We start from the raw sequence: 24,942 nt of genomic DNA, 5'->3' as shown, positions 1-24,942 counted from the left end.
TAATTTTTTTTAATTTAATTTTTCTTTTGAAATAATTTATTTTTCCAATTAATTTTATTTTTTTTCCAATGAATTTTTTTTTCAAAGGTGGGGGAATAACTGCCATAAACATAAACCTCAAGGGTGTCAATGTAAGTTACCTAAATAAAAAAATTATATTTTAAGAATTAAAGTAAAAAAATAATCATTTTATATAGTTGATTATTATTTGCTATTATCAATTATTATTATATATATTTAATATTGGTCTGAATTTTACAAAATAAAATTTATATATATTAAAAATTATATATGTTTGATGTGAGTGTGAGTGTTGTGGGTGTGTGTGTCAGAGAGAGGGATAGAGAGAGCATTTGTGAGTGTCTGTGAGAAATAAGAATGAGTGCTGGTTTTGAATTTTTTGTTGAATTTTTACATTTTGCTTAGAAGTGGTTATTATCCACGGGTCAACAGTAAAACCGTGGTTTGCAACCACGTTTTCTGAAGATAGAAAGAATTACTTAACAAAAGCATGGTTATGTATAAATCAAATTTCCTTAATCAGATTTACTTTAAAAAAATAATTACTTAAAAATTTATGTATAAATAAAATTTCCTTAAAAGCGTGATTTGTAACCATGTTTTGTTAATTAAAAGCGTGGATTGTACCACGCTTTTAAGATTTTACAAATTGTCCATGGAAGGGCCACAAAAACGGTGAAAGCGTGGTTTGTATCCGCGTTTTAGCTTAGTTTAGGAATTCTATCCAAACTAAGCCTACTTTGGAAAATAAATTACTATTTTGCCTTAATTTGGGAAAAGCTCCTAATTTGGGCAATGATTTAATCGTACGCATGTAAATGGTAACAATTTAAAAAACACTTATTTTCAGGATATTTTGATAAATCTTGATCTATTCAGACATTAGTATTTCGATAAATTAGACAGATATATCAATAATTTTGAATATGAAGACATTATGAAGATTCTTCTTTTATTTTTCTGTTCATATAATTTTATAGTATAATTTGTATCAAGTATTGTATTTATTCAGTGCGATTGGACAAAATTGGACAAGTCATACAAAAATCTTAAATCATAGTATAAATTTTTCTATGAAATTATTATTTTTTTCATTGAGTTGAAATAACTCGACTGATTTTGTATGACTTGTTCTTAATTTTTATTTCAAACATTGTTCACGTAATTTTTTAAAACTGGTGGTCCAATTAGTGAGATTTATGGACAATTAAAGAGAAGTTACTTTTATTTGCTCAAGCTTCAGCCAATAGGGACCTTAATGACAAAGTTATTTGGTAGGTTATTTCCTATGAGATTATTCCCTAACCTAGGGAAATAGCCTCATACGAAATAATGTAGGAAATAACTTAGGAAAATAACGTAAGAAATAACATAAATAAAAAATTAATGAGCTCTCATAATTTTAAGCAATATAAAAAACATAACAAAAAAATTATCGACCTGAATCGAGTCAAACTTGAGTTTCATTAATATTAATGAGATGTCATTATGTGTTAAAAATTAGGTATGCTCATTTCAGATCTCAAGTTGAACTCTTAGTATGTGTCATATTTATAGGTATTAATTGAGATTTGTCGGATCTGCGTGGAAGGAACGTTTGGTGTGGATTGTAAGATTAGTCGATAAATACGTAAAATGATTTAGACATCCGACTATCATAAAAAGTTAAAACTTAGTTGAATAAACATAATGCAGGCGCATAGAGAATAAGTCAATTGGATAATTCACGTGGGTAAAAATTATCGAGAATGACTCATTTTATAAATCAAATATTTTAATTTTTTCAAACATAATTCTTAAACAAATTTTTTTTTATATCAAATATTTTGATAATAGCATTTTCTATGACGATTTGAAAGGCCTCTTTTGGCAAAGAGGTAAAAAGTAATTTTTTTACTTCTAATTTTTTGTGGGTCAAATTTTTTGACCTCTAATGTTTATATCAATTTTTTTGTGGATCACTTCTAAAAAGTCATTTATTTATATCAAATTTTTTGACTTCTAATGTTTTGGTAATTTTTTGGGAAAGAGGTAAAAAGGCATTTTCGGTATTTTTTTTACACGTTTTCCCAAAAAAAAATTATAAAATACAAAAAATTAGCTTTTAACTTATTTTCTAAAACAATCCAAAAAATTGTTTCTACTAGTTATAGTGGCCTAATGATGAAGCTGAAGAAATAAGCGAAAGAATAACAAGATTTAACCATATCGACAGGACTAAGAAGCAATCAGAAATTATATTTTCAATTCAAAAAATATAGACATGATTCACAGTTCAAAATTCAAAAACCTAATTTGTAAAAAAATAGATAGGATTCACAATTCACAATGCAATAAATATAGACAGGATTCACAATTCAAAACCCAAATTACTGAAACCATAACCCTAATTTCTGATTTCACAATTGAAAATCCTATAAAATATATTTGTAATTCACAATCACAAGAACGTCGTCGACGACCATCTTGAATTTCACTCAGACTATTCGCGGCGAAGGACACGGCCACCCTCTCACAACTGAAAATTTTCTCTTCTTCCCCTTAATTTTCTCCTCATTTTCTTTTGACTGAACTTGCTTTTCTTTTATGCCAAACATCCCCTTATACTTTCCATAATAGAGAAAGAAAAAATGATTTAATGATCAGTTGGATCTATGGACTCGGGATAATTAGTACTAGACTAACCATGACAACTTTAAACATAGTTCCTTGTAATTCAATTTTGTATGACACTGATATATATTATATGATTCTATTTTTTTTAATATATCGTAAATATTGTTAGGCAGTGATTAATTTATTGGAATGAAAATAAAAGGGAATGGCATGATTATTCCTTAAATATGTTTTGATTAAAAAGAAAAATTTGTGGAAAGTGAAAGTGAAAGTGAAAGAAAAAATAAATAATAATTTGGAAATTTTGAAAGAAAGGGATAGAAAATTTTGAAATTTTAATTATAGATAATTTTTATATAGACAAAATTAGATTTTCTTGTGTTTTGCCATTTTTTTTTCCAATAAATTATAAAGTTAATTACGATAATAATATACAAGAAAATTATTATTATTATAGATAATTATTTATTGATTATGTAAAAATTATTTGTTCCTAAAAAAAATCATATAACATTATTAAAAAAATTTAACTTATCATAAATTTCTTAAACCTTGATTTCTTAAACCATAACCCTCATTTCTGATTTCACAATTTAAAACCCTAACCCTAATTGAAAAATGATGTCACATTCATCAATTCAAAACCAAAACCCTCATTTCTGATTTCACATTCAATTGAAAACCATAACCCTCATTTTCTCATTTCATACATAATATTTAAATTTTTCTAAACAGATTCAACATTCAACAGATGTCACATTGAATAGAAATCTGATTTCACATTCAATAGAAATCTGATTTCACATTCAACATATTTCACAATTATAAATAGATTTAAGATAAATATAAACCATTCAACATTCACATTCAACAGATTTCTAAACAGATTTCACAAATATAAACCCAAACCCTAAGCCTAACCCTAATTTAAGATTTAAGATTTCACATTCAACAGATTTCACAATTATAAACAGATTTAAGATAAATATAAACCATTCAACATTCACATTCAACAGATTTCTAAACAGATTTCATAAATATAAACCCAAACCCTAAGCCTAACCCTAATTTAAGATTTAAGATTTCACATTCAACAGATTTCACAATTATAAACAGATTTAAGATAAATATAAACCATTCAACATTCACATTCAACTGATTTCTGAACAGTTTTCATAAATATAAACCCTAACCCTAACCCTAATTTAAGATTTAAGATTTCACATTTAACAGATTCGAAACAGGTTTCACAAATATAAACCCTAACCCTAATTTATTATTTCTGATTTTACAACATTTTCACATTCATGAACCCTATTCTACCAACATTATACCCACATTGATGAATCCTAACCTTAATTTATTTACAATTTCACAAACACAAAAAACGCATTAAAGTAGATGACAGAAGCCATACCAACGAGAGAGAGGTACCGACAGTACTGAGAAGCAGAAGGAGCTCGAGCACAGAGACAGAGAGAGAGCAGTAAGAGCGAGAGAGAGAGAGAGAGTAGTGAGAGACAGCAGAGAGCGAGAGAGTGAAACTGTAACAAGCGTGAATGCAAAACACGAGGTTGGAAAGATTATATATAAGTTTTAAAAGCGTGGTTGTGAACCACGATTTTACTTAATGAAATTTTTTTTTGCCAAAAAATGTGGTTCAGAACAGCGATTTCAGAAGAATTTTTTTTTTGTAAAAGTATGGTTCAGAATAGCGATTTCAGAAGAAAAAAAATTAATTAAAAGCGCCTTTTGTAACCACGCTTTTAGGATTTCTCAATTTTCACGCAAAACAGGCGCACACACATTTGAAAGCGTAGTTGTGAACCATGCTTTAGCTTATTTTGAGAATTCTTTCAAAATTAGACTTAGTTTACTTTGGGAATTGACTAGTATTTTGGCTTATTTAGGGAAATGCCCGGACTTTACTCAACTATAAAAACATCCCTAAAACTGGCGGGAATTTCATCCCATCTCTCTCTCCTGTTGTTGCTTCGTGCCCTCACTCTCTCTCTCTCTCTCTCTCTCTCTCTCTCATCACTCATCTATCTCCAATCCACAGCCATGAACGACAGCAACAACAAGAAGAAGAAGCGATCTCAACTCTCCTCCGATCACCGCCAACAACCACCGCAACAGCAGCCGCAGAAGCACCGCGCCGCCATGGAAGAAGAAGATATGGACGAGGACGTCTTCCTCGACGAAACCCTCTACGAGGAGGAGTCCCAAGTCCTCCGCGACATGGAGGAGCAACAAGCTCTCTCCTCTCGTCTCTTGAAGTGGAAACGCCCCGCTTTGTCTCAGCCCTACCAGTCTCAGTCCCAGAGCATCGGTAATTTTAAAATTTCTTTTCTTTGCAGAGCTGTGTTGATTTGTAGGTGTTTTTTTTTGTGTGTGTGTGGAAGATTTGTGGTTTTTGGGTTTGTAGTGTTTCAGCAGCTGGAGATTGATTACGTTATCGGAGAGAGTCATAAGGAATTGTTGCCTAATTCGTCTGGTCCTGCTGCTATTATCAGGATCTTTGGGGTTACCAGGGAAGGTTTGCTCTTTTCCCCCTTTTTTTTCTTGAGTTTTTGGAATGGCTAACATTGCTCTTCTTTTGTGGGTTTTGACTTCTAGTATTATTTTTATTTTTGTATTAAATTGGGCACTGTCTGAATCTGATCCAGTCATATTACATGAATAGTTCTTGAAGTAGTTTATTTATTTCTCTTTTATATAGAAAGTATGGGCATTCTCTTATAGGTATCTTTAACCCAGGATATTACTCATTCCCTATGCATATATATTTTTTAAAAATTGAAATGCTAAATTTTTTGGGTCCACCCAAGTGGTATTTTAGGACAAAAAATATTATATTGTTGGAGCACCTATGCTATTTTAGCACATTGACTCCTATTCTATCTTAGCACATTAAATACTACACACTAGTGCAGCAACTTGTAACAAATTCGTATAAAGTGCACTTTTGCTGTGCTAAAATAATACAAAAAATACTACGCCAGTGGAGAAGCTCTAACCATTTAGTAGGCATCAGCATGGATATCAAAACCTTAATTACGTTCCTTCAATTTGTCAATTACAAATATGATTTCCACCCTGTGTGTGGAAATTGTATAGTAAAGAATCCTTAATGGTTAAAATTAAGTTGAGGACATTTATTTTAACTTGACCTGTAACTTTTGGTTTTTTTAGAAATTGTCAATAAAGTATAGTGTTGTGCTTATTTGTCACTCTTTCAGGCTGTGTTTAGTTCACGGATTTAGTGAGTGATTTGGAAAGGGAAAGGGAAAAAGAAAAGGCGGGTGAAATGTGAATGAAATATAATTACATTTCACACACCTTTCACAATTTTTTCCTTTCCCTTTCCCTTTCCCTTTCCAAATCCCTATCCAAATTTATGAACCAAACATAGCCTCAATGGTTTAGGAAGAAAAGGCCCTCACAATGGGAGTACTCTAGTTCTGCCATAAAGTACGACACATTTTTCTTTCTTAACATAAAAAAGTTGGATTCAAGCAGTCAAACATGGTTTTATTTGGGTATTTAGTGGTTCTTTTTTGGGTTAACCTATGTCTCATTAAATTCTAAGCAATGGTTATATGATCATTGGTCAGGACATAGCGTGTGCTGCCATGTTCATGGATTTGAACCATATTTCTACATCAGCTGCCCTCCAGGAATGGGTCCTGATGATATCTCTCATTTTCATCAAATTCTCGAGGTATTTTGTTTTACAAATTACAATAGAATAATATATTTTCCTATATGTTTATGGAAATGTATGTGTCTCTGTGTATAAATACTTATTTATAGGTTTGTCTGAGAGCATACATGATTGAGTACTTTTGAGAAAATAGTTACATAAATTTACATGCTTGTTGCATGTGGTGGTTATTTCAGGGGAGGATGAGGGAGGCGAATAGAAACAATAGGGTTCCTAAGATTGTTCGCCGCATAGAAATGGTGCAGAGAAGAAGCATTATGTACTATCAGCAGCAGGATTCTCAGCCATTTCTTAGAATTGTGGTTGCATTACCAACAATGATTACCAGCTGCCGTGGTAAACATTTGAACTTTCTTACCCCTTCAAAATTTTATTTTGAGGTAGTTAGTCATTTAATTAATCACATTCTTTGACAGTTTTTGCTTCTTATGACCCATATTCATTGCATACTTTGTGCATGCGAAGCTCAATGTGTAGCTGTTACTGGCAACCTCATTCTCTTGTCATACTTTTTCTTGGCCTATTAATTTCAGTTGTTGCTTCTTGCATGGGCATTAGGCAGATGGACTGGGTTTCACAACTGTTATGCCTGCATATGTAACCGATTTATGGTTTGGTGGGCCTGAAACCAGCCCACTCTTGGTTGTATCTGCTCGTTAGTTTGAAATGGTAGGACAAGCGTGTATGCAATGATAGGGTGAATGTAGCATAGTGCAAGTATGCATGACATTTTTTTAGTTTGGTATCATGAGATCTGATCTGATCATGTTAGCAGTTTGTACTTTGTTTTTTGCTATCCATTTATATTTTTGAAACATGGTAGGTATCCTTGATAGAGGCATACAGATCGATGGTCTTGGTATGAAGAGCTTTATGACGTACGAAAGCAATGTTCTTTTTGCTCTTCGATTCATGATCGACTGCAACATTGTTGGTGGTAATTGGATTGAAGTTCCTGCTGGAAAATATAGGAAGTCAGCGAAGAATCTATCCTATTGCCAATTAGAGTTTGATTGCCTGTATCCTTATTCAGGGAGTCCATGCAGTTGGCTCCACTATGTTCACTTGTTATTGAGTCTTTCACTATAAGAATAAATGATTTCCTTAACATTTCTCTTAGTTATTCAGACTTGATAAGCCATGCTCCGGAAGGAGAGTTCTCCAAAATGGCTCCGTTTCGCATATTGAGCTTTGACATTGAGTGTGCTGGTCGTAAGGGCCATTTTCCTGAGCCTACACATGATCCTGTTATCCAGGTTTAATTTATACTTCTCTATTGTCAATCTACTTTATTTGAGTTAAATACAACCAGTTGGAAAGTATTGGTTATTTTGCTGAAGCAAGATTTTTTGTTCTAGGTGGCTAATCTAATTACCTTGCAAGGACAGGACCAGCCATTTGTTCGGAATGTCATGACCCTTAATTCATGCTCACCAATAGTAGGTGTTGATGTGATGTCATTCGATACGGAAAGAGAAGTGTTACTAGCTTGGAGGGTAATTAATATTAATATTAGTATAATTATTATTATTTGCAATGATTATGTAATGCTTCAAAGTAATGATCCTGTACCTGATGGCATAATGAATAAAATAATTTATGTAGGTAGTGTTCATCCTAAAAGAACGCATTTATTGGTTAAAGATTGTAGTATATATGAAATCGTAATCGTTTTAGTATTAGTATCTTTATTTATTTATTTTTCTTTTTACTGGTCAATGGATCAATAAACATTGATATTATTGACGAAGGATAAGATAGGGGAACAGGAAGTAATGCAGAAATTAACATGATTCTATTGCAGTTTAGGAGACTTTTCACATGGAAAAGTTATCTATGTTCACATGCCTGGTACCTGGTTCTTGGCATTTTTTGAAGTACCTGGAAAGGTGTATGGTTTAGTCATTTATCCTCTGCTGTGCTTACTCTCTATTTGGTTTGCTTCCCTTGATCATAAGTATTTTTCAAAGAGTGCACTTATCTATGTTGGTTGCGATGAGGAAAATAGGAGTAATATACATTTTATTGGTTGAAGAAATTCGGGTAATGTTGTTTCAGTTTCTCTTTCTTTCTAGTTCATGCAGTGAATTCTAATTATGTTAAATAAACTGCTTGTCATGGCTTTGCAAGAAAATATAGCCCTTACTTCTATTTTTAAACTTCTGTAGCTTCACTCAAGCAAGGTTTATCTGCAGGACTTTATTCGTGAAGTAGATCCTGATATTATAATTGGATATAACATCTGCAAATTTGATTTGCCCTATCTCATTCAGGTTATTGAACGTTTTTTGTATTTACTATGTGCTCCATCACCATCGAAGTTTTTTATTTGGTTTTATCTGTTTTGTGTGAGAATTAGCAATGTAAAAGTTTTCCTGTTTCTGACCAGCTTGAGTAAGTTCATTTGAACTATGTTTTCTCCTGTAGAGAGCTGAAGTCTTGGGAATACCAGAATTTCCAATGCTTGGCCGCATCAGAAACAGCAGAGTCCGTGTCAAAGATACGACTTTTTCTTCAAGGTTACATGTTAGATTGTTCATCCCTTAAATTTGTTTCTTTGACGATCAATTAAAATCACCTAAAGCTGATTAATATTTAATTGTTAGTCTTTTATACAATACAAAATTTTCTGCTGTATGCACCTAATACAAGGCACACATCTAATTTAAAGAGCCCATTATTGTGTTTCCTAGTTAATTGGTATTTTTATTTTTGGAAACCCCATTATTATGGTATTTTGTTCTTTGCGTTGACTTCCTTGATTTCTTTGATTCTTCTTTACCACATTAAATAAGTACAAGTCATTTCAACATTTCATTTTGGCTAATAGTACTTGCTCTAATTTCATTTGCGCTACCAATCCTGCAAGGGTCTCTAGAAAAAGTGACCAAATTACTCTTGAAGGGGATGAGTCCCAAAACTCCAGTACTGCACCATCTGAATTAGTCGGCATCACAAAATGATCTTGAAAGGCTTAATTCAAAGGTGTCTTTGTCCACGCTAAGAATCATGCGAAAATTGTACTCTATGTCCATCACCTAATCAAAAGCATATAAAAAAAGGGGAAGAAAAAATCATCCATTACCCTCATTATATAGATTTTGTTCTATATCATACTATCATGGCCAACTTTAATGGCTTTTTATTCAGCCCATGATCTTGAATCTTATTTTTATTTATTTTTATATAGATTAGAATGCTGTTGGACAGCCTTAATGGCTTTTTATTCAGTTTATAAGTCTCTGGCAATTTGTTAATTTTGTAAATTCGTAGATATGGGCTGTAGAACAAATGATGACAAGCATAGAAAGAAGCAAAGGGAAACTATGAAATTCCACGTGTATATAAGCTTGGAAGTGCATGGTGGAGAATTGATATTCAATCTTGTATTTGCTTGCATTCATAGTTTATTTTTTTGAATGCCCATTGTATTGTCTATCATTTGCCTTAATTATGCTTCAGCCTCTTGGCCACAATATTTTCCAGACTTCCAAAAATTAAAATTGAATGAGGCGTTTTGAAGTTTTCTAACCTGTGTGTTATATTATTTGTTTGTCCATGTATCACAAAATGGTTTTATAGTGGACTTGGAAGATTCTCTTTCTCATAATAAGTTGTGGTTGTGGACTTCAATACAATTTGTTGTACATTACATGCATTTTATCTGTGCAGGCATTCGAATGGAATATATTACTTAGCTAGTGAGTTCTCTTGGTGTTACTTTCTATATAACTTGTGGGAGTATTCAACTGATTGATATTTGTGGGATTGCAGGCAGTATGGAACAAGGGAGAGTAAAGAAGTAACAGTGGAAGGGAGAGTTCAATTTGATTTGCTTCAGGTTTTGCTCATTGGGATTGTTTTCTATGCTTTCTCTCAGATTGGTTTATGGTGGTATATTCACGAAGATTCAATCAAAACCTAATATTTCTACTATCACTCTTTGATTATGCAGGTTATGCAAAGGGATTATAAACTAAGTTCGTATTCATTGAATTCTGTTTCAGCACACTTTCTTAATGAGCAGGCAAAGTTTATGTTTTCCTTTCTATTTTTATTTGTTTTATTATGTAATATTGAGGGTATCTTGTTCAACATTTGTTTCAGTTCATTGTTATAATCTACATCCACTAACAGTTTGCAACATTTGAATAAGTTACCGATGGAAGAGCTCTTTTTAATTATAATCACCATTGGAGATTAAAATTATATGTTATTCTAAGCATTAAAGTTCGTCAATGTGATGGGCCAAAATGCTTCTTTGTGCTGCATTTCCATTTTCCAGTTGTTGTGTTCTAGATTTATAGCTATTCCTTCCCCGAGTGAAAATGTCTCTTCTTCTATTTGCCTAACTTCCATTGCATCATGGAAAACTGAAACTCTGATTATTATTATTCACATACATGTAAGCATGTACATACATACATACATCAGCGAGCTTGCTTCTCATCTCTTTTCTCTAGCATACTTGAACTTATGTATGTTTCGGAATGCAAGTGGCTGATTTAAGATACTGTTATGTTTGTCACTTTTTAAGTCCCCCTGCCTTCTGTAAATTTTTGAAGGTTTTTTTGTGTAATGTCTTCTTTAAGGAATAATTATGCAAATTTGGACACATGCCCACTTTTAAGTCCTCCTACCATATCACTTCAGATCCAGAATATTCATACTAAACTGTCTCAATACACCCAAACACACATTGTTTGTTGGGAATAGAAGGATCTTAGTACTTCAACAGGAGAATTCACTCTACAGAGAGAAATTCTGCTGTGGGATATTATTTGAGCTTTATGGCACATTGGAGGATTAAATCATTAATCTCGGACAAAATTATGGTCACTAATTGGTCCTGGCTAAGAGGCTCAATGATATATGAAGACCAAGTGTGACTTCAACATCTACATTGGCAACTACCTTGGTCTGGCCATTGTGTTGGGAGGATAACTGGGTATGAACCTAAACTTTCTCATTATTTGAACAATTTGGCTGCCTCTAACCTTGAACCGACATTCTTGCATTTGGCAAACTGAGGTATTACGATTCCAAGAAGCATGAACACTTCTAAGAAGGTGCCATGTTGATGTTGGACACGTCTCGACTTTGACATGTATCAAACATGCATCAAAATATGTTGGTTTTTTAATAATAAATATTTTTAGAACTAGACGCACTTCGTACATTTGTTCTAGGTAATATATAACTATTAGGCAGCATCTTGTACTTGATGAAGCTATCTTCTCAAAATCTTTGCTATTACTCTTGCTGTCAGTTCTGTTTGAAATGAAGATTGAGTCAGTGAGGTTGTGGACTGTGAGGGGTTGTGTTACAGAAGTTCATAATGCATTTTTGTCCGTTCTTATCTTTTGTGATCCCCATTTGTGGTTCTTTAGCTCTCTATTGGTTTCTGTCATGGAATAGAATTTTTTGCTGATACCATCTTTTGTGCACAGAAAGAGGATGTCCATCATTCAATTATATCTGACCTTCAGAATGGGAACCCCGAAACAAGAAGGCGACTAGCTGTCTACTGTTTGAAGGTGCATATAATATTTTATTTTGGTGCATCTTTTAGCGTAATCAAATAAAGAATTCAAGTGGCTTATAGAAAAAAATCGTGTCTCAACTATTTTTTATAGGGAAGGAATGAAGTTGAATAGGTTGTTCTTCGAACTTTTTACGTAGAAATATTGTTGTCTAATTTGAAAATTTTGGAAGTCATCTTTTTTGTAGTTCCTTCGTTTATGTAACGACCCCATCCCACATTAGAAGTTTGCATGGCTGATCTTGGGTGTACAAGGCACTGCTAGGTTGGTACTAAGTAACTTGGCCTAAACATTTGGATTTGGGTCATGTTGGTAGACTCACGTTCTATAGGTTACTAGACTTCAGGCAGTGGGGTGTTACAATTAGTATCAAAGCCATCCTGTGCACACGACCATGTGGGTCGTTGCTCTGGGTTGGCCACGAGCTCATTATGGTATTCTGATTGATTATGGACCCCTCATGAGGACGTGAGGGTATAAATGAGGAAGTTTGTAACGATGCCCCACATCCAAAGTTTGCGTGGGTGATCGTGGGGTAATTCTATCTTGGGGTAACTTGGCTTAAGCATTTTGAGTCATGTTGGTAGACCAACTTTTTTCAGGTTACTTGGGCCAACAGGTGGTGGGATGTTACACTTCACACACACACCAAAAAAAAAAAAAAAAAAAAAAAAAAAAAACATATGAGAAGAAGAAAAATGCATCATAAAAATTTGCATCACAGGTAGTGCTTCTGGTATGTTCTATGCAAATCCTGTATGTCTTGTTTACATAAATTATCATTCCTCATGCTTGGGAAGAAAAAGCTTAATTACATAAATTACATACTACATACCAGACCGAACATGTTAATTTGTTCGCAGGATGCCTATCTCCCACAACGGCTTTTGGACAAGTTGATGTTCATTTACAATTATGTGGAGATGGCTCGTGTCACAGGTGTACCTATCTCATTTCTTCTTTCCAGAGGACAGAGTATTAAGGTTATGAGCTTTTCAACTATTGCTTTGTTGTTAGTTGTGGTGGAGGGTTCTATATACTGAAAAAATGAATACGTGGAGGGTTCTATATACTGAAAAAATGAATACCAACAATCATTACCTTCAGGTGCTTTCTCAACTTCTTAGAAAGGCGAGACAAAAGAATCTTGTTATTCCAAATGTGAAACAGGCAGGATCTGAATCAGGAACTTATGAAGGTGCAACTGTAAGTTTGTCATTTACTCTTCCTCAATAAATGCATTTCTTTAGAAAAAGGATTGAACGATTTTTTATTTTATTTTATTTTATTTTTGAATATAGAATATTGCCATCATTATAATTGCAGTAGCACGCCAATTAAAATTTTGAAGGAGATCTTACCCTTGGAAAACCAAATACACATCACATGGGAAGTTGAATGAAATCACCCTCCATGTACATGATAAACTAATAGATTAAGGGAATTGTTATTTTTGCCAAACTTATTTTTAAATGTACTTTAAAATTTGTCTTCTAACAAGCATTGCGAATTGTGTCATGTGCAATTTGGGACACTAAAGACAAATTTTGGAGTGTATTTATAAAGAAATGAGTGGGAATAACAATTCCCTAGATGAATTGGCTTATTGTACCATTTGCCAGTGAGCAGTGCAGTAGTACCAACTTGCTCGTAATCCATCCAATGCACAATATAATTTAAAATTCTGAAATGATAAAGCTTATTTCATAAATTTTAATTTCATTATAAGGAAATGTAACTTATTCATATTTGAGGGAGCATCATAAAAATCATGTGACTGCAGAAATATGGAAGACAAGATGTATGACGATGTCAAAGCACTATGTGGATTATTTTTTATCTGAATTTGTTGATTTTATGCAATCACAAAGCAATGCCAGTGTTGACCAGTCTTCTTTTTCATTAGAAACTCATTGCATTGGGTTGAAATCTACGTGGAGACATGATGGTGATTAGAAAATTATCACTTGGTGACTTTTCTTAAGAAAAGTGATTGTGTTATACGGGCATTTTGGCCCTTTTCTGGGACACCATATAAACTTATGGGAAAAGTGCATTTAAATGGGAACAACTCAAAATAATTACACTTTTATGGAGGTGCAAGTGAGCCCGTGTTTGGTGAAAGTGAAAGCTGTGGCATGAGACAGCTTTCACTTGCTCCGACTTGCACTTCCATGAAAACACAAATGCTTATTATACTTGACAGCTCACTGTCTCCTCATTTTCTATTTTTTCCCCTTCTTTTTTCACATTCGCTTCTCTTCTCTATTTCTTCCTTGTTTCATTTTCAACCAGTAGCTTGGTCTGATTTTGTAATCTCTAACTCTTGATGGGCATTGACATGTAATCCTTCAAATTAGGGTATGGGGTAGGCTATATGTGCTACCGTGATTGGATGGACAGATCCCAAAGTACTCTCAACGAAACTGATTCCATCACTCTTTGCTAATTTTGATATGATATTTCCATGCAGTTTAATAGAATACCCTTTTAGTATATTAATAGATAGAATGACCAATTCATGACAGATAACTAGCACTCAGCATGGACAAACCACTAGCACTCACAGTTTTCTAATTGGTCTTTAGCATGACTTTTAGCAATTTGATTGGTCTCCTACAAGCCACTGCATAAAATATAGGAACTCCAATTAGAAATGGATCTCTCTCTCTCTCTCTCTCTATATATATATATATATGTATGTGGTATGTATGTATGTACCTGTCTATCTATTTATATATCTCTCTGTGTGGCTTCCTGGATTCTATACAATGCAGGTTTTGGAGGCCAGGGCAGGATTCTACGAGAAGCCAATAGCAACGTTGGATTTTGCATCTCTATATCCATCAATCATGATGGCATATAATTTATGTTACTGCACACTGGTGAAATGCTTTTCTATTCTTTATGATCAGTGTCTTCCATTTGTCTTGAATCTAGGATTGAATATATCCCAACTCTTATGCATGATAGGTTCTATCGAAGAAGCTAATAGGTTTATTGTTATTTTTTGACAACTTCCATGAAGGTAATGCCTGAAGATGTTCGCAAACTCAATCTCCCTCCAGAATGTGTTAACAAAACTCCATCTGGTGAAACTTTTGTCAAACCGAATTTACAGAAGGTTAAACCTTTTTATTGGTGTAGTTTTGAATGGTATCTATATAAATACATGGGTGAAACTAATCTACAACAAATTATTATCATCTAATTTCAGGGAATACTTCCAGAAATTCTTGAAGAACTGTTAACTGCTCGTAAAAGAGCTAAAGCAGATTTAAAGGTGTCTATTTACTTTTCTAGTGTTTTCTGGGCTCTAATTTTGTTTTCATTTTTTCTGTCATGCATTGATAGTTATTGATTAGTTCAACTTGTTTTTTTTTTTTTTTTCTGCTAAATTAAATTTTATTTATTTATTTGTTGTTGAAGGGGAACAATTTGGAGATATATGTGTGATCAAGCATACAAATTATTATTATTTTTTGAAATGCGACTTCGGATAGGTCCTTCGGAGATAAATGGTAGCTATTACCTCTTATGTATACAGCATAGAGGAAATTTTTCTTAAGTCATTGACAAATGGAATTACGTTTTTGGAGTCAATACCAGATGCTTCAAGTTAGTAGACCTTAGAAAGCCCTTTGCCCAGACATGTGTGTTCTTTGCAGAAATAGCAGTAGAATAAAGGAGAAGGAGCTATACTGGATGCAGAGGATGATTGCTTAGGTTTGAAAGGACCACAGTTTTTCAAAATTTGGCACAATTTTCCCCCTAGTTTCTGGTTCAATAAGCTGTGGCTTTGGTTCTGGGAAATCTGTTTCCCAACCCAGAATTGACCACATAGGCTTTGTTCTCAAGCATTCTAATCCAGGACAAAAAAAGTTGCCAACCCAAGGTTATGGGGTTGGTTTAGCTTTTGGGTTGACCTGTCCCAAATTGCATTCTGAGTTAATGATAGGTTTTTTCTGCTTGTAATGATCTTGTCATTTGGCTCTCAGGAAGCGAAGGATCCTCTTGTGAAGGCTGTGCTAGACGGTCGCCAGCTGGCTTTAAAGGTAAAGCATGTCACTGTTTATTGAGTAATGCTAGGGATCCCAAATGTTTTACCAAATGTCTCACATGGGTGTGGCACCCACATGGGACCCACATGGTATGGGTCCCACACCCATGCGAGACAATTGGTAGAACATTTGGTATGACATTTGGGGTCCCTAGCATTTTTCCTGTTTATTTGTCTCCTTTTTTAGGCATTTGATTGTGTTTAGTTATTTACTTTTTGATGGTTTTGTATTTTTCATAATTCTAAACATAATATGAATTATTACATTCTCCAGTCATTTAAGCTCCATGGTGTTGGCTTTTCAGATAAGTGCAAATTCTGTATATGGGTTTACAGGAGCTACTGTTGGTCAATTACCATGTTTAGAGATATCTTCCAGTGTTACAAGCTATGGTAATATACCTTTCTAGTAATTCTTCTTGCTAATCCAATACAAAAATTTGCCTTTGTACAAGGCAAAATAATTTGTGAGTATCTATGGGAGTTGTGCTTATGAGTTGCTCCTCCTTCTAAAGGCCGGCAGATGATTGAGCATACAAAAAAACTCGTGGAAGAGAAATTTATGACACTTGGGGGATATGAACACAATGCTGAGGTATATCATCTGAAATCCCTTTTTATGTTGGAATATCTAATTCATTAGACACAACCGGTGTGACCAGATTATGCCAGTACCCCAGTATTCTCAATCCATATTGCACCTTGAAATATGGTACTATTTCATTCAAGACGACTAAATTTATGAATTAATAACAATCTGTTTATTTTTCTATTGTTTTTTCTAGTTGTATAAATCATACTTTCGGTTATTCCCCCCCCGATAAGCCCAATAGACTATAAACTTCCAGGCAATAGATTTTTTGTAAAGGTAAATAATCACTTCAACCAAGCAATCATAATGTTAAATTCTTCCCACATATTTGCATCCCTTTCTATGCTAAAGATCTTTCTGGTGGTGCTATTAACAATACTGATCTTGCATAGTTTCAAGTGGTGCTTCAGTACAATGTTCTCCCTGTATTTAGTTTCTAAATTTACAATTTCAAAGATTTGATGATCTAATAAAACTTAGTTGATCAAAATCCTTTCAAGTTACATTAACCAATCAAAATTGTTATGCTGATAATTGCTTTTATATTTACTAAAGTTTCTAGTCTGTCATAACCTTTGCTGGTTGATTAATATAATTACTTTTGCCGGCATTTTGAGTTATTTGGATAAATATGGTATTGTTCACGAATAAATTTTTGTTCGAGTTTTTTGGAACAGAACTTGAAATATGAAAGTATGATGGGCTCTATATTTTGTCAATTAGTATATGGTTCTAGATGTTGCTCTTACCAAACCCACATTTGTTTTCTTTGCTAAGTTCATTAGTCTTCTTATGTAGATGGATTACTGAATCATATTTAAGCATGCAAATTGATTATTTGCTTGATATTGTAGTTCACTTGAGTGCATTGTGCCCTGTAGTCATAGTTCATACTCAGCTATCTTAAGACACTGATATGTGGTCCATTTTTTCAATGAGAATTGATTATTTAACAATTTTAGGTTATATATGGAGATACAGATTCTGTAATGGTACAATTTGGTGTTTCTGCTGTTGAAGAAGCTATGAACTTGGGGAGGGAAGCTGCTGATTACATTAGTGGGACTTTCACGAAAGTAAGTTAAGTGTTTTGAGTTCTTTATTTAGTTGGCTATCATCTTTACCCTAATTGTCAACTACCTCTAAGTTCCCTCATGATCATGCTCAAAATTATAAGGCTGTGTTTGGTTGTGTTTCCAAACAATGATTCTGCACCCATATTCAAATATGATGTTTGGAACCAGTTCTCAAATCATGTTTCCAAAACTCTGCAGAAAACTGTCTCAGGCGTGATTTTCATTTTTTTTTTTTTTTCAAATTTGGCCTAACTGGACGTCCGGCCGGTTGACCGGAACAGTGCAAAATATATATATATATATATATATATTTTGCAATTGACATATATTAATTTTTATATATTCGAAAAAATTATTTTCCAAATTTTAAATTTTTTTTTTGTGTTTTAATAGAATTTTGAGTTGTATGTTTGGTTATGAGTTGTAAGTTTTTGTATCAAATATCATGTCACATCAAAAATTTCCCACTCAATTCAAAACTCTTTCACCAAACAAATTTTCCATACTCAAATCATAATTTCAAAACTCACAAACTCAAAATACAACTCATACTCTCAAATCATATTTACAAAACTCTACCAAACGCAACCATTTCTAGAATTAGTTTTCAAATATGTACTGAAGAGATCTTACTAAACAATTTATACTGGAAGAAACTGATAAGTTATGTTCAAAACCATTTTTGGTTGAAGAAAGATGGTGTTTTTGTATGGTATGCAGATGCACTCATTGTTTAAATGCCCAATTTCTTGGAATTTTCTACCTTCATTTTTATTTTATTATTTTTATTAAATTTTGTTTTGGGGCTGGGGGTTGGGGTAGGAGGATATATTTGGATGTGTTGTGGACTTGGTTGAACTTCAATAGCTATACATTTTATTAAACTCAACTCAAAGCATTATTCCAATGAATTGGCTTCGTCTTTAGAAATGAATTCTTATGTCATATTATTGGCAATCTTGTATTTTCTGGAAAAACTCAACCCTGATCTATTCATATTTATTTATTTATTTATTTTTGGTCATGGAACAAGGCTTAGATCACTTTCAAGGAGTGTATTGTCATTACTTACAGCTGCAATAGTTTTCATTCTTATGCACAAGCAAACCATTCCTCTCTCATCTTGTCTTTAATTGGAAGCTGCTACTGAATTCCAACTTAATTAATCATTTCTAATATGTCTATGTTTTTTGCTGATAATGCAGTCTTAAGTCAAAAGACTAGCATTGAGTTTTTGAAACAGCAACAGCAGCACTCCGTTAAATTAAAATAGATTGATTTCTTTTTTTACTAACTGACATTGGATTCAATTAATAAATTTGAACTGTTGAGAGATGCTTGGGCACATATTGGCTTATATATTTGTAGGATTAACATTAAAAATGTGCGTTCTTACCAGTTCCTTTTCAGTCTCGTCTTTAGTTTAAATTGTGGAATTCCTTGTAGCAACTTGAAAGAACATTTACCCGACCTTGTGTTAAGATTTTAGACTATAGTTATTTTACACAACCTTTTAGTTGTTCTCTCTCTTATTTTGGTGGTACATGTGTTTTGAAGCCCATAAAACTAGAGTTTGAGAAGGTGTATTATCCATATCTACTGATTAGCAAGAAGAGATATGCTGGTCTTCTATGGACGAATCCGGACAAATTTGACAAAATGGATACTAAAGGTGAGGAATGGAGTTTTTCAACTGTCTGAGCTTCAGTATCTTGTGTTGACCTACCCTTATGATTTATCAATTTTTGTTCAGGCATTGAAACAGTTCGAAGGGACAATTGTCTGTTGGTTAAGAACCTGGTAAATGAGTGCCTTCATAAAATACTAATAGAAAGGGATATTCCTGGTGCTGTTCAGTACGTCAAAAATACCATCTCAGATCTTCTCATGAATCGCATGGATTTGTCTCTTTTGGTTATTACCAAGGTAAGGGAGATTTTGATCAGACAGTTTTCTCCTTTTCTACCTGCCATGTTCTGAAAATGCTTAACATTAGGGTGAAAGTTATTTAACCTTGCACTGACTACTACATTTTATTAGGGTCTGACAAAAACAGGAGATGATTATGAAGTGAAGGCAGCACATGTTGAACTTGCTGAGCGGATGCGAAAGGTTGGTAGTACTTCATTGACTGGATCATGCACTTGAATTACTTTGAATAATTACCCTTGTTTTACATGTATGACCATTGTTTAGGAAACCGGACTGGACCGAACAGGACGGTTCAACCTGTTGAACTGCCACCCGGTCTTGATTCCGGTTCAGACTAACCACCAGAACCGTTTCTAGTAGAAAACCTGCCAATTTATGTAAAACCGCTTATACTTGTGGTTGGACTGTTGAATCGGGTTTGTCTGGTTGAACCGCCACCTGGTCTTGATTCCGGTTTGGACTAATCACCATAACCGTTTCTAGTAGAAAACCAGGGTATTTATGTAAAACCGGTTGTAGCCGTGGTTGGACCGTCGAATCGGGTGAACCGGAGGTGGTTCACCACAACCACCCGGTTAACACAATTGCACATATTATGTAAAAAATATGTGCTGCTGGGATTCGAACCCAGGCCTTTCTTTATAGCAAGATGCATGTTATCCACTATGCTATTACTACAAGTTGCAAGTTGCTAGTAAAAGGAAATTATATATTATTTATTATATGATTCAGTTAACAACAAATATAATTATTTCATTTTCAAATAATCAATACAAAACTAAAAATAATTTAAATAAATATATTTATGATATTTTTTGTTTTAGAAATAAAGGAAAGCATTAGAAAATTGTTTTAAGAAAATTTAAGTTTTTGGGTAATCTTTTTTGTAAATTTAATATTTATTTTTTAAAATTAATATATAATTTTTGATACATTTATGACATCATGGTTTGATTCCGGTTGGCCCGTTGGTTGAACCAATAAAAGAATGAAAAGAATTATTTGGCTTACCCATGAATGAGGTAGAGGCCATGTATTTATAATAGATTCATGATATAATTTAAGAAACGATATAAATAAGGAAAAGATGTAAATAAGGAAACAATATTAAATAAGTGATTGTCACAATCATAGATTATATACATAATACTGAAAATAAAAAGATTTTATGTATTTTAATTTCTATATTCAACACTCCCCCTCAAGCTGGTGTGAAGATATTCAACAGTCGTAACTTGCCAATGGATGACTGGAAGAAGTCGGAAAAAACTCAACGGCTAGTTCAAATAAATGCTATTGAACAAATCTGGTAGTCTTCTAAATGAAAAATGCCGAAAAAGTGCTTAATACATCAGCACCACGCCCTGGAAAGGGAAAAAACAGGGGCTGAATTGCCCTAGAAGAGTTGCCGAAGCATCTATGGCCAGGAAACACCTTGGTCGGTAGCCAACAAGACCGTGGTTGGCATTACAGGCCAAAGCTAATAATGACAGGAGATAGTTTATGGTCGTGTCGGACCGTTGTAGTAACCAGAATCAATGTCGAGACAGTTTAAAAGGGTCATGTCGGACCGTTGTAGAGACTAATCGGAATCAATGTCAAGATAATTTAATGGGGTCACGCCGGACCGATGTAGAGAACTAGATGTTGAATCAGCAAGTGTGACACATACATAACTTATGACGTGGTGTTGAACGATGATGACAACAAATGATTGAGTGCGCCAAGGGGCGGCTTATTAGATAGTGCGCCAGGAGGCAACTTTGGTGGTGCGCTAGAGGGAGCGACTTAGGTGGTGTGCCAAGAGAGAGACTTGGGTTGTGCGCTAGAGGGAGCGGCATGGTATATCACCATGCTCACCATTATATAGGTATAATACTTCTTCTTCAAACTCAAATAGGTTTGAAGATAGAAACTTATTTGAGGTTGAAATAGAGAGAGACAAAGTGGAACAGAAACACACAAAAATATATTGCGAGTAAAAAAAATATGATGGAGATATTTGGGATATGAATAAACCAGTGGATAGAGGAAGAGATTATCACGAAGTGGTACTGAAAGAAAATATGGCAGTGAAATGGGTTGAGATTCGGCGGGCGGCCAAGGCAAGGCTACCATTCGCCGGTGAAGCAAAATTATTGGGTACTTAACCTAACTCTGATATAAAAAAGAATGAAAGAATTATTTGACTTACCCATGAATGAGGTAGAGGCCATGTATATATAATAGATTCATGATACAATTTAGGAAACGATATAAATAAGGAACCTATATAAATAAGAAAACAATATTAAATCAGTGATTGACACAATCACAGATTATAGACATAATATTAAAAATAAAAGGATTCGATGTACTTTAATTTCTATATTCAACACCAGTGACCCTTGACCCAGTCTTTTTTGCGGTTTGATCAACGGTCTGGTTTTCAAAACATGTGTATGACATACTTCTATATTATTGTTACACATGCTTGAGGTATGAACAGTATAATGTTTACAAGTTCAATTGAGGTGTCCATAACACCAATTTAATTGGTGAAGTAATGAATTTTTTTTTTAATTTGTCCCTGTTTCAATTGACAGCGAGATGCTGCTACTGCTCCAAATGTCGGCGATAGAGTACCTTATGTCATTGTTAAAGCTGCAAAAGGTGCCAAGGTAATCTGTTTCATAGTTTTATCTTTTCATAACCACATTGGTGTTTTGTGTGCTTGGTGTATGAATCAAATTGATCATTTGATGATGACAATCAGGCTTATGAGAAGTCGGAGGATCCTATTTACGTGCTAGAAAATAGTATACCTATAGACCCTCAATACTACCTTGAAAATCAAATAAGCAAGGTTAGTTTAGTATCTGATACTCTGCATTTTATCTTTTACCTTGTTCAACTTGGTCTCCTAAATAATGTGCACCTGCAGCCACTTTTAAGAATTTTTGAGCCCATTTTGAAGAATGCCAGTAAGGAACTTCTTCAAGGAAGTCACACAAGATCTATCTCCATCTCAACTCCTTCAAACAGTGGCATAATGAAATTTGCTAAGAAGCAACTTAGTTGCATTGGCTGCAAGGCTCTAATCAGGTAGAGTTCAAATGCTATGCTGTTTCCATGTTTTGTTACTTCATGTGAGGACTAAATCCTTCCATTGTTTTTCTAATTTTTTTTTTTTTTATACTCCTCACTACTGTTAGATTTTTTTTTAAAATTGAAAATTAGCTTCAACAGACAAAGACTGCAACTCTTCAGTGATTCCTTTAACTCAAATTAATGTCTAATTATTAGTGCCAACAAACTCTATAAATCTTATTGGAGAGTGAACATATATTGCATGTTCTACTGTGGCCAAAAATAAAAAATAAAAACACCAATGTTTGCTGAAGTGCTCAAATGGGAATGACTTCTCAGTTTAGAAATGCCACTAACATCTCTCTCTCTCTCTCTCAATTAAAAGACAAAAGATCTTGTATAGTTCCATACAATACTTTTTGAGGGTTAAAACTTGGGTTTAGTTCAGTGGTTCACCCAAAAAGAATTACTATATTTGGCAGTGAGTAATATTATATTATGGAAGAAATGAAAGTCCATGCTCTCCTCTTTGAGAATTTGGTGCATGTGCATGCATTTGTTTTTCTCTAATCATGAAAATTGCTGTTGTTTGGACCAGCAATTCTGATCGAACTCTCTGTTCACATTGCAAAGGAAGAGAAGCTGAACTCTATTGCAAAACTGTAGCAAATGGTATGCTAGAAATTTTACTCATTTGATATTACAATGTTAAATTTGACTCTGAAAGCGTGCTGGAATAACCAATAAACATGGATTGATTGCAGTGTCCGACTTAGAGAAGCTTTTTGGGAGGCTGTGGACGCAATGCCAGGAGTGCCAAGGTTCTCTTCATCAGGATGTTTTGTGCACTAGGTTTTCCTTAAACTCAACTTTTGGTTTCGTACCTTTGGTTTTGGTCTTTCAGTTTGATGTCTCAAATGATGGCTGATTAATTGCGTTGGTGGTTGAACTTGTGACACTTGTTTCTTTCTATTCTCTGTGTTGTTTGTGTCTTGATCTTTCAATGGTATGTTTTTGTTCAGCCGGGACTGTCCAATATTTTACCGGAGGAAAAAGGCACAGAAAGACATGGCAGAAGCAAAGGTCCAATTAGATCGGTGGAACTTCTAGTTAGCATTCTTTTTTTGAAGTGGATATATATTTTGCAGAAGTCCAATCTCCTGATTGGTAGCGTTTGAAGAACCAGACATGATTAACGGAGTTGTATATGAAATTTTGCTACATAATTCTGAGGATTTCTCATGGGTGTTCTACATAGCCAAGTTTTTCTGATAGAATTAGGTGATTTTCACTTGTGTACGAGTTAGCACCATCCCCTCCCGAGGCCTGGGCAGAATTTTTTTGTTAGGCTTGCTTAGGGTTGTCTAAGAGGTAAGGCTCACATGTCCAACCGTGTTTTGTATTACTATTGTATTGTATTGTATTTTCTTTTAAAAATAGTGAATTAAAAATGAAGTATTGTGTTAAAATCCACCTACTCTCCACCTACTTCACCCACTTAAACCTACTCCACTAAACCTAACCGACTACACCAGGAATCATGAATCATTGTAATAGATATCAATATAAATCAATCAATAATACAATTCTCTATTTCTCTTTATACATTAAATTTCTACATGGTATCAGAGTAAGGTTAAGCATTTAGTATTTTTTGTTTCACTGGCGGGCGGCAACCTCGCCTTGGCCGCCCGCCGGACCTCAACCTATTCCGCTTATTTTCTACACATACCTTCCCATCACTGCCTAAATCCTCTCTCTTGAGGCCAATGTGAATTCCTCTTCTTCATAATCTGCACTAACTGTGGCATCTTTTCCTGGGGCAAACTCTGCAACCCAACACTCAATCTATGCTTCTCCTCCATGCTCATTTGCCTCTTGTTAGGATCCTTCGCCTTCGGCTTTGGTTTGGGCTTCGCCACAGCCTTGAGCTTCACTGCAGCTTTCGGTTTCACAGCAGCTTTTGGCTTTGCAACTGGCTTGGCCTTTGCCGCTGGCTTGGGCTTCACAGCGGCTTTAGCTTTTGGCGCAGCAGCTTTTGTCTTAGCCGGAGCCTTCTTTTCCTTTTTCGCTTTTACAACCTTCGGCTTTGCAGCAGCCTTCGGCTTTGCTTCCCTCTGGTGGCTCCCCAGGTTCCACCTGAGCTGCATGATTCATTTATGGCTGCAATTGATAAGGGAAGTATTAGAACAATGCCCAATAGAAGTATGCCAGCTGCTCCTTACCCTACTCCTGGAGCACTATTAATAGGTGATGCTTTCAACATGCGTCATCCTTTAACTGGTGGAGGAATGACTGGAGCCCTG

General features: G+C 34.3%; 1 protein-coding gene across 2 annotated transcripts; it reads left to right on the top strand.

Annotated features, from left to right (window-relative positions):
* The first annotated feature begins 4,580 nt into the window (after positions 1 to 4,580).
* LOC114320149 (DNA polymerase delta subunit 1) lies at positions 4,581 to 24,097 on the top strand. Of its 2 annotated transcripts, none has more exons than XM_028267264.2 (30): positions 4,581 to 4,969; positions 5,066 to 5,176; positions 6,255 to 6,361; positions 6,541 to 6,700; positions 7,188 to 7,383; positions 7,485 to 7,620; positions 7,723 to 7,860; positions 8,560 to 8,637; positions 8,792 to 8,883; positions 10,139 to 10,205; positions 10,320 to 10,391; positions 11,815 to 11,901; positions 12,771 to 12,890; positions 13,015 to 13,113; positions 14,685 to 14,792; positions 14,936 to 15,031; positions 15,125 to 15,190; positions 15,906 to 15,962; positions 16,273 to 16,360; positions 16,483 to 16,562; positions 17,522 to 17,635; positions 19,193 to 19,307; positions 19,389 to 19,561; positions 19,676 to 19,747; positions 22,153 to 22,227; positions 22,323 to 22,412; positions 22,491 to 22,651; positions 23,235 to 23,308; positions 23,401 to 23,488; positions 23,659 to 24,097. In XM_028267264.2, the coding sequence occupies exons 1-30, from the start codon at positions 4,702 to 4,704 to the stop codon at positions 23,744 to 23,746; spliced, it is 3,276 nt and encodes a 1,091-aa protein (XP_028123065.2). In that variant the 5' UTR covers positions 4,581 to 4,701; the 3' UTR covers positions 23,747 to 24,097. The 2 variants fall into 2 exon arrangements, with proteins under 2 accessions (XP_028123065.2, XP_028123066.2); XM_028267265.2 differs by having other exon boundaries at positions 4,582 to 4,969; positions 22,524 to 22,651.
* The last annotated feature ends 845 nt before the right edge of the window (positions 24,098 to 24,942 follow it).

This window comes from Camellia sinensis, chromosome 1 (assembly GCF_055761805.1).
Source record: "Camellia sinensis isolate YWXY chromosome 1, ASM5576180v1, whole genome shotgun sequence".
In the NCBI taxonomy this organism is placed as follows: domain Eukaryota; kingdom Viridiplantae; phylum Streptophyta; class Magnoliopsida; order Ericales; family Theaceae; genus Camellia; species Camellia sinensis.
Note: the sequence above shows the minus strand (reverse complement) of the source record. Positions and strands in the feature narration are given on the sequence as shown.

Coding starts and splice junctions, on each gene's coding strand:
- LOC114320149 (XM_028267264.2), top strand. CDS start 4,702: ATGAACGACAGCAACAACAAGAAGAAGAAGCGATCTCAACTCTCCTCC. Junction 11,902..12,770: donor TAGCTGTCTACTGTTTGAAG/GTGCATATAATA, acceptor ATTTGTTCGCAG/GATGCCTATCTCCCACAACG. Junction 16,361..16,482: donor TTCCAGTGTTACAAGCTATG/GTAATATACCTT, acceptor CTCCTTCTAAAG/GCCGGCAGATGATTGAGCAT.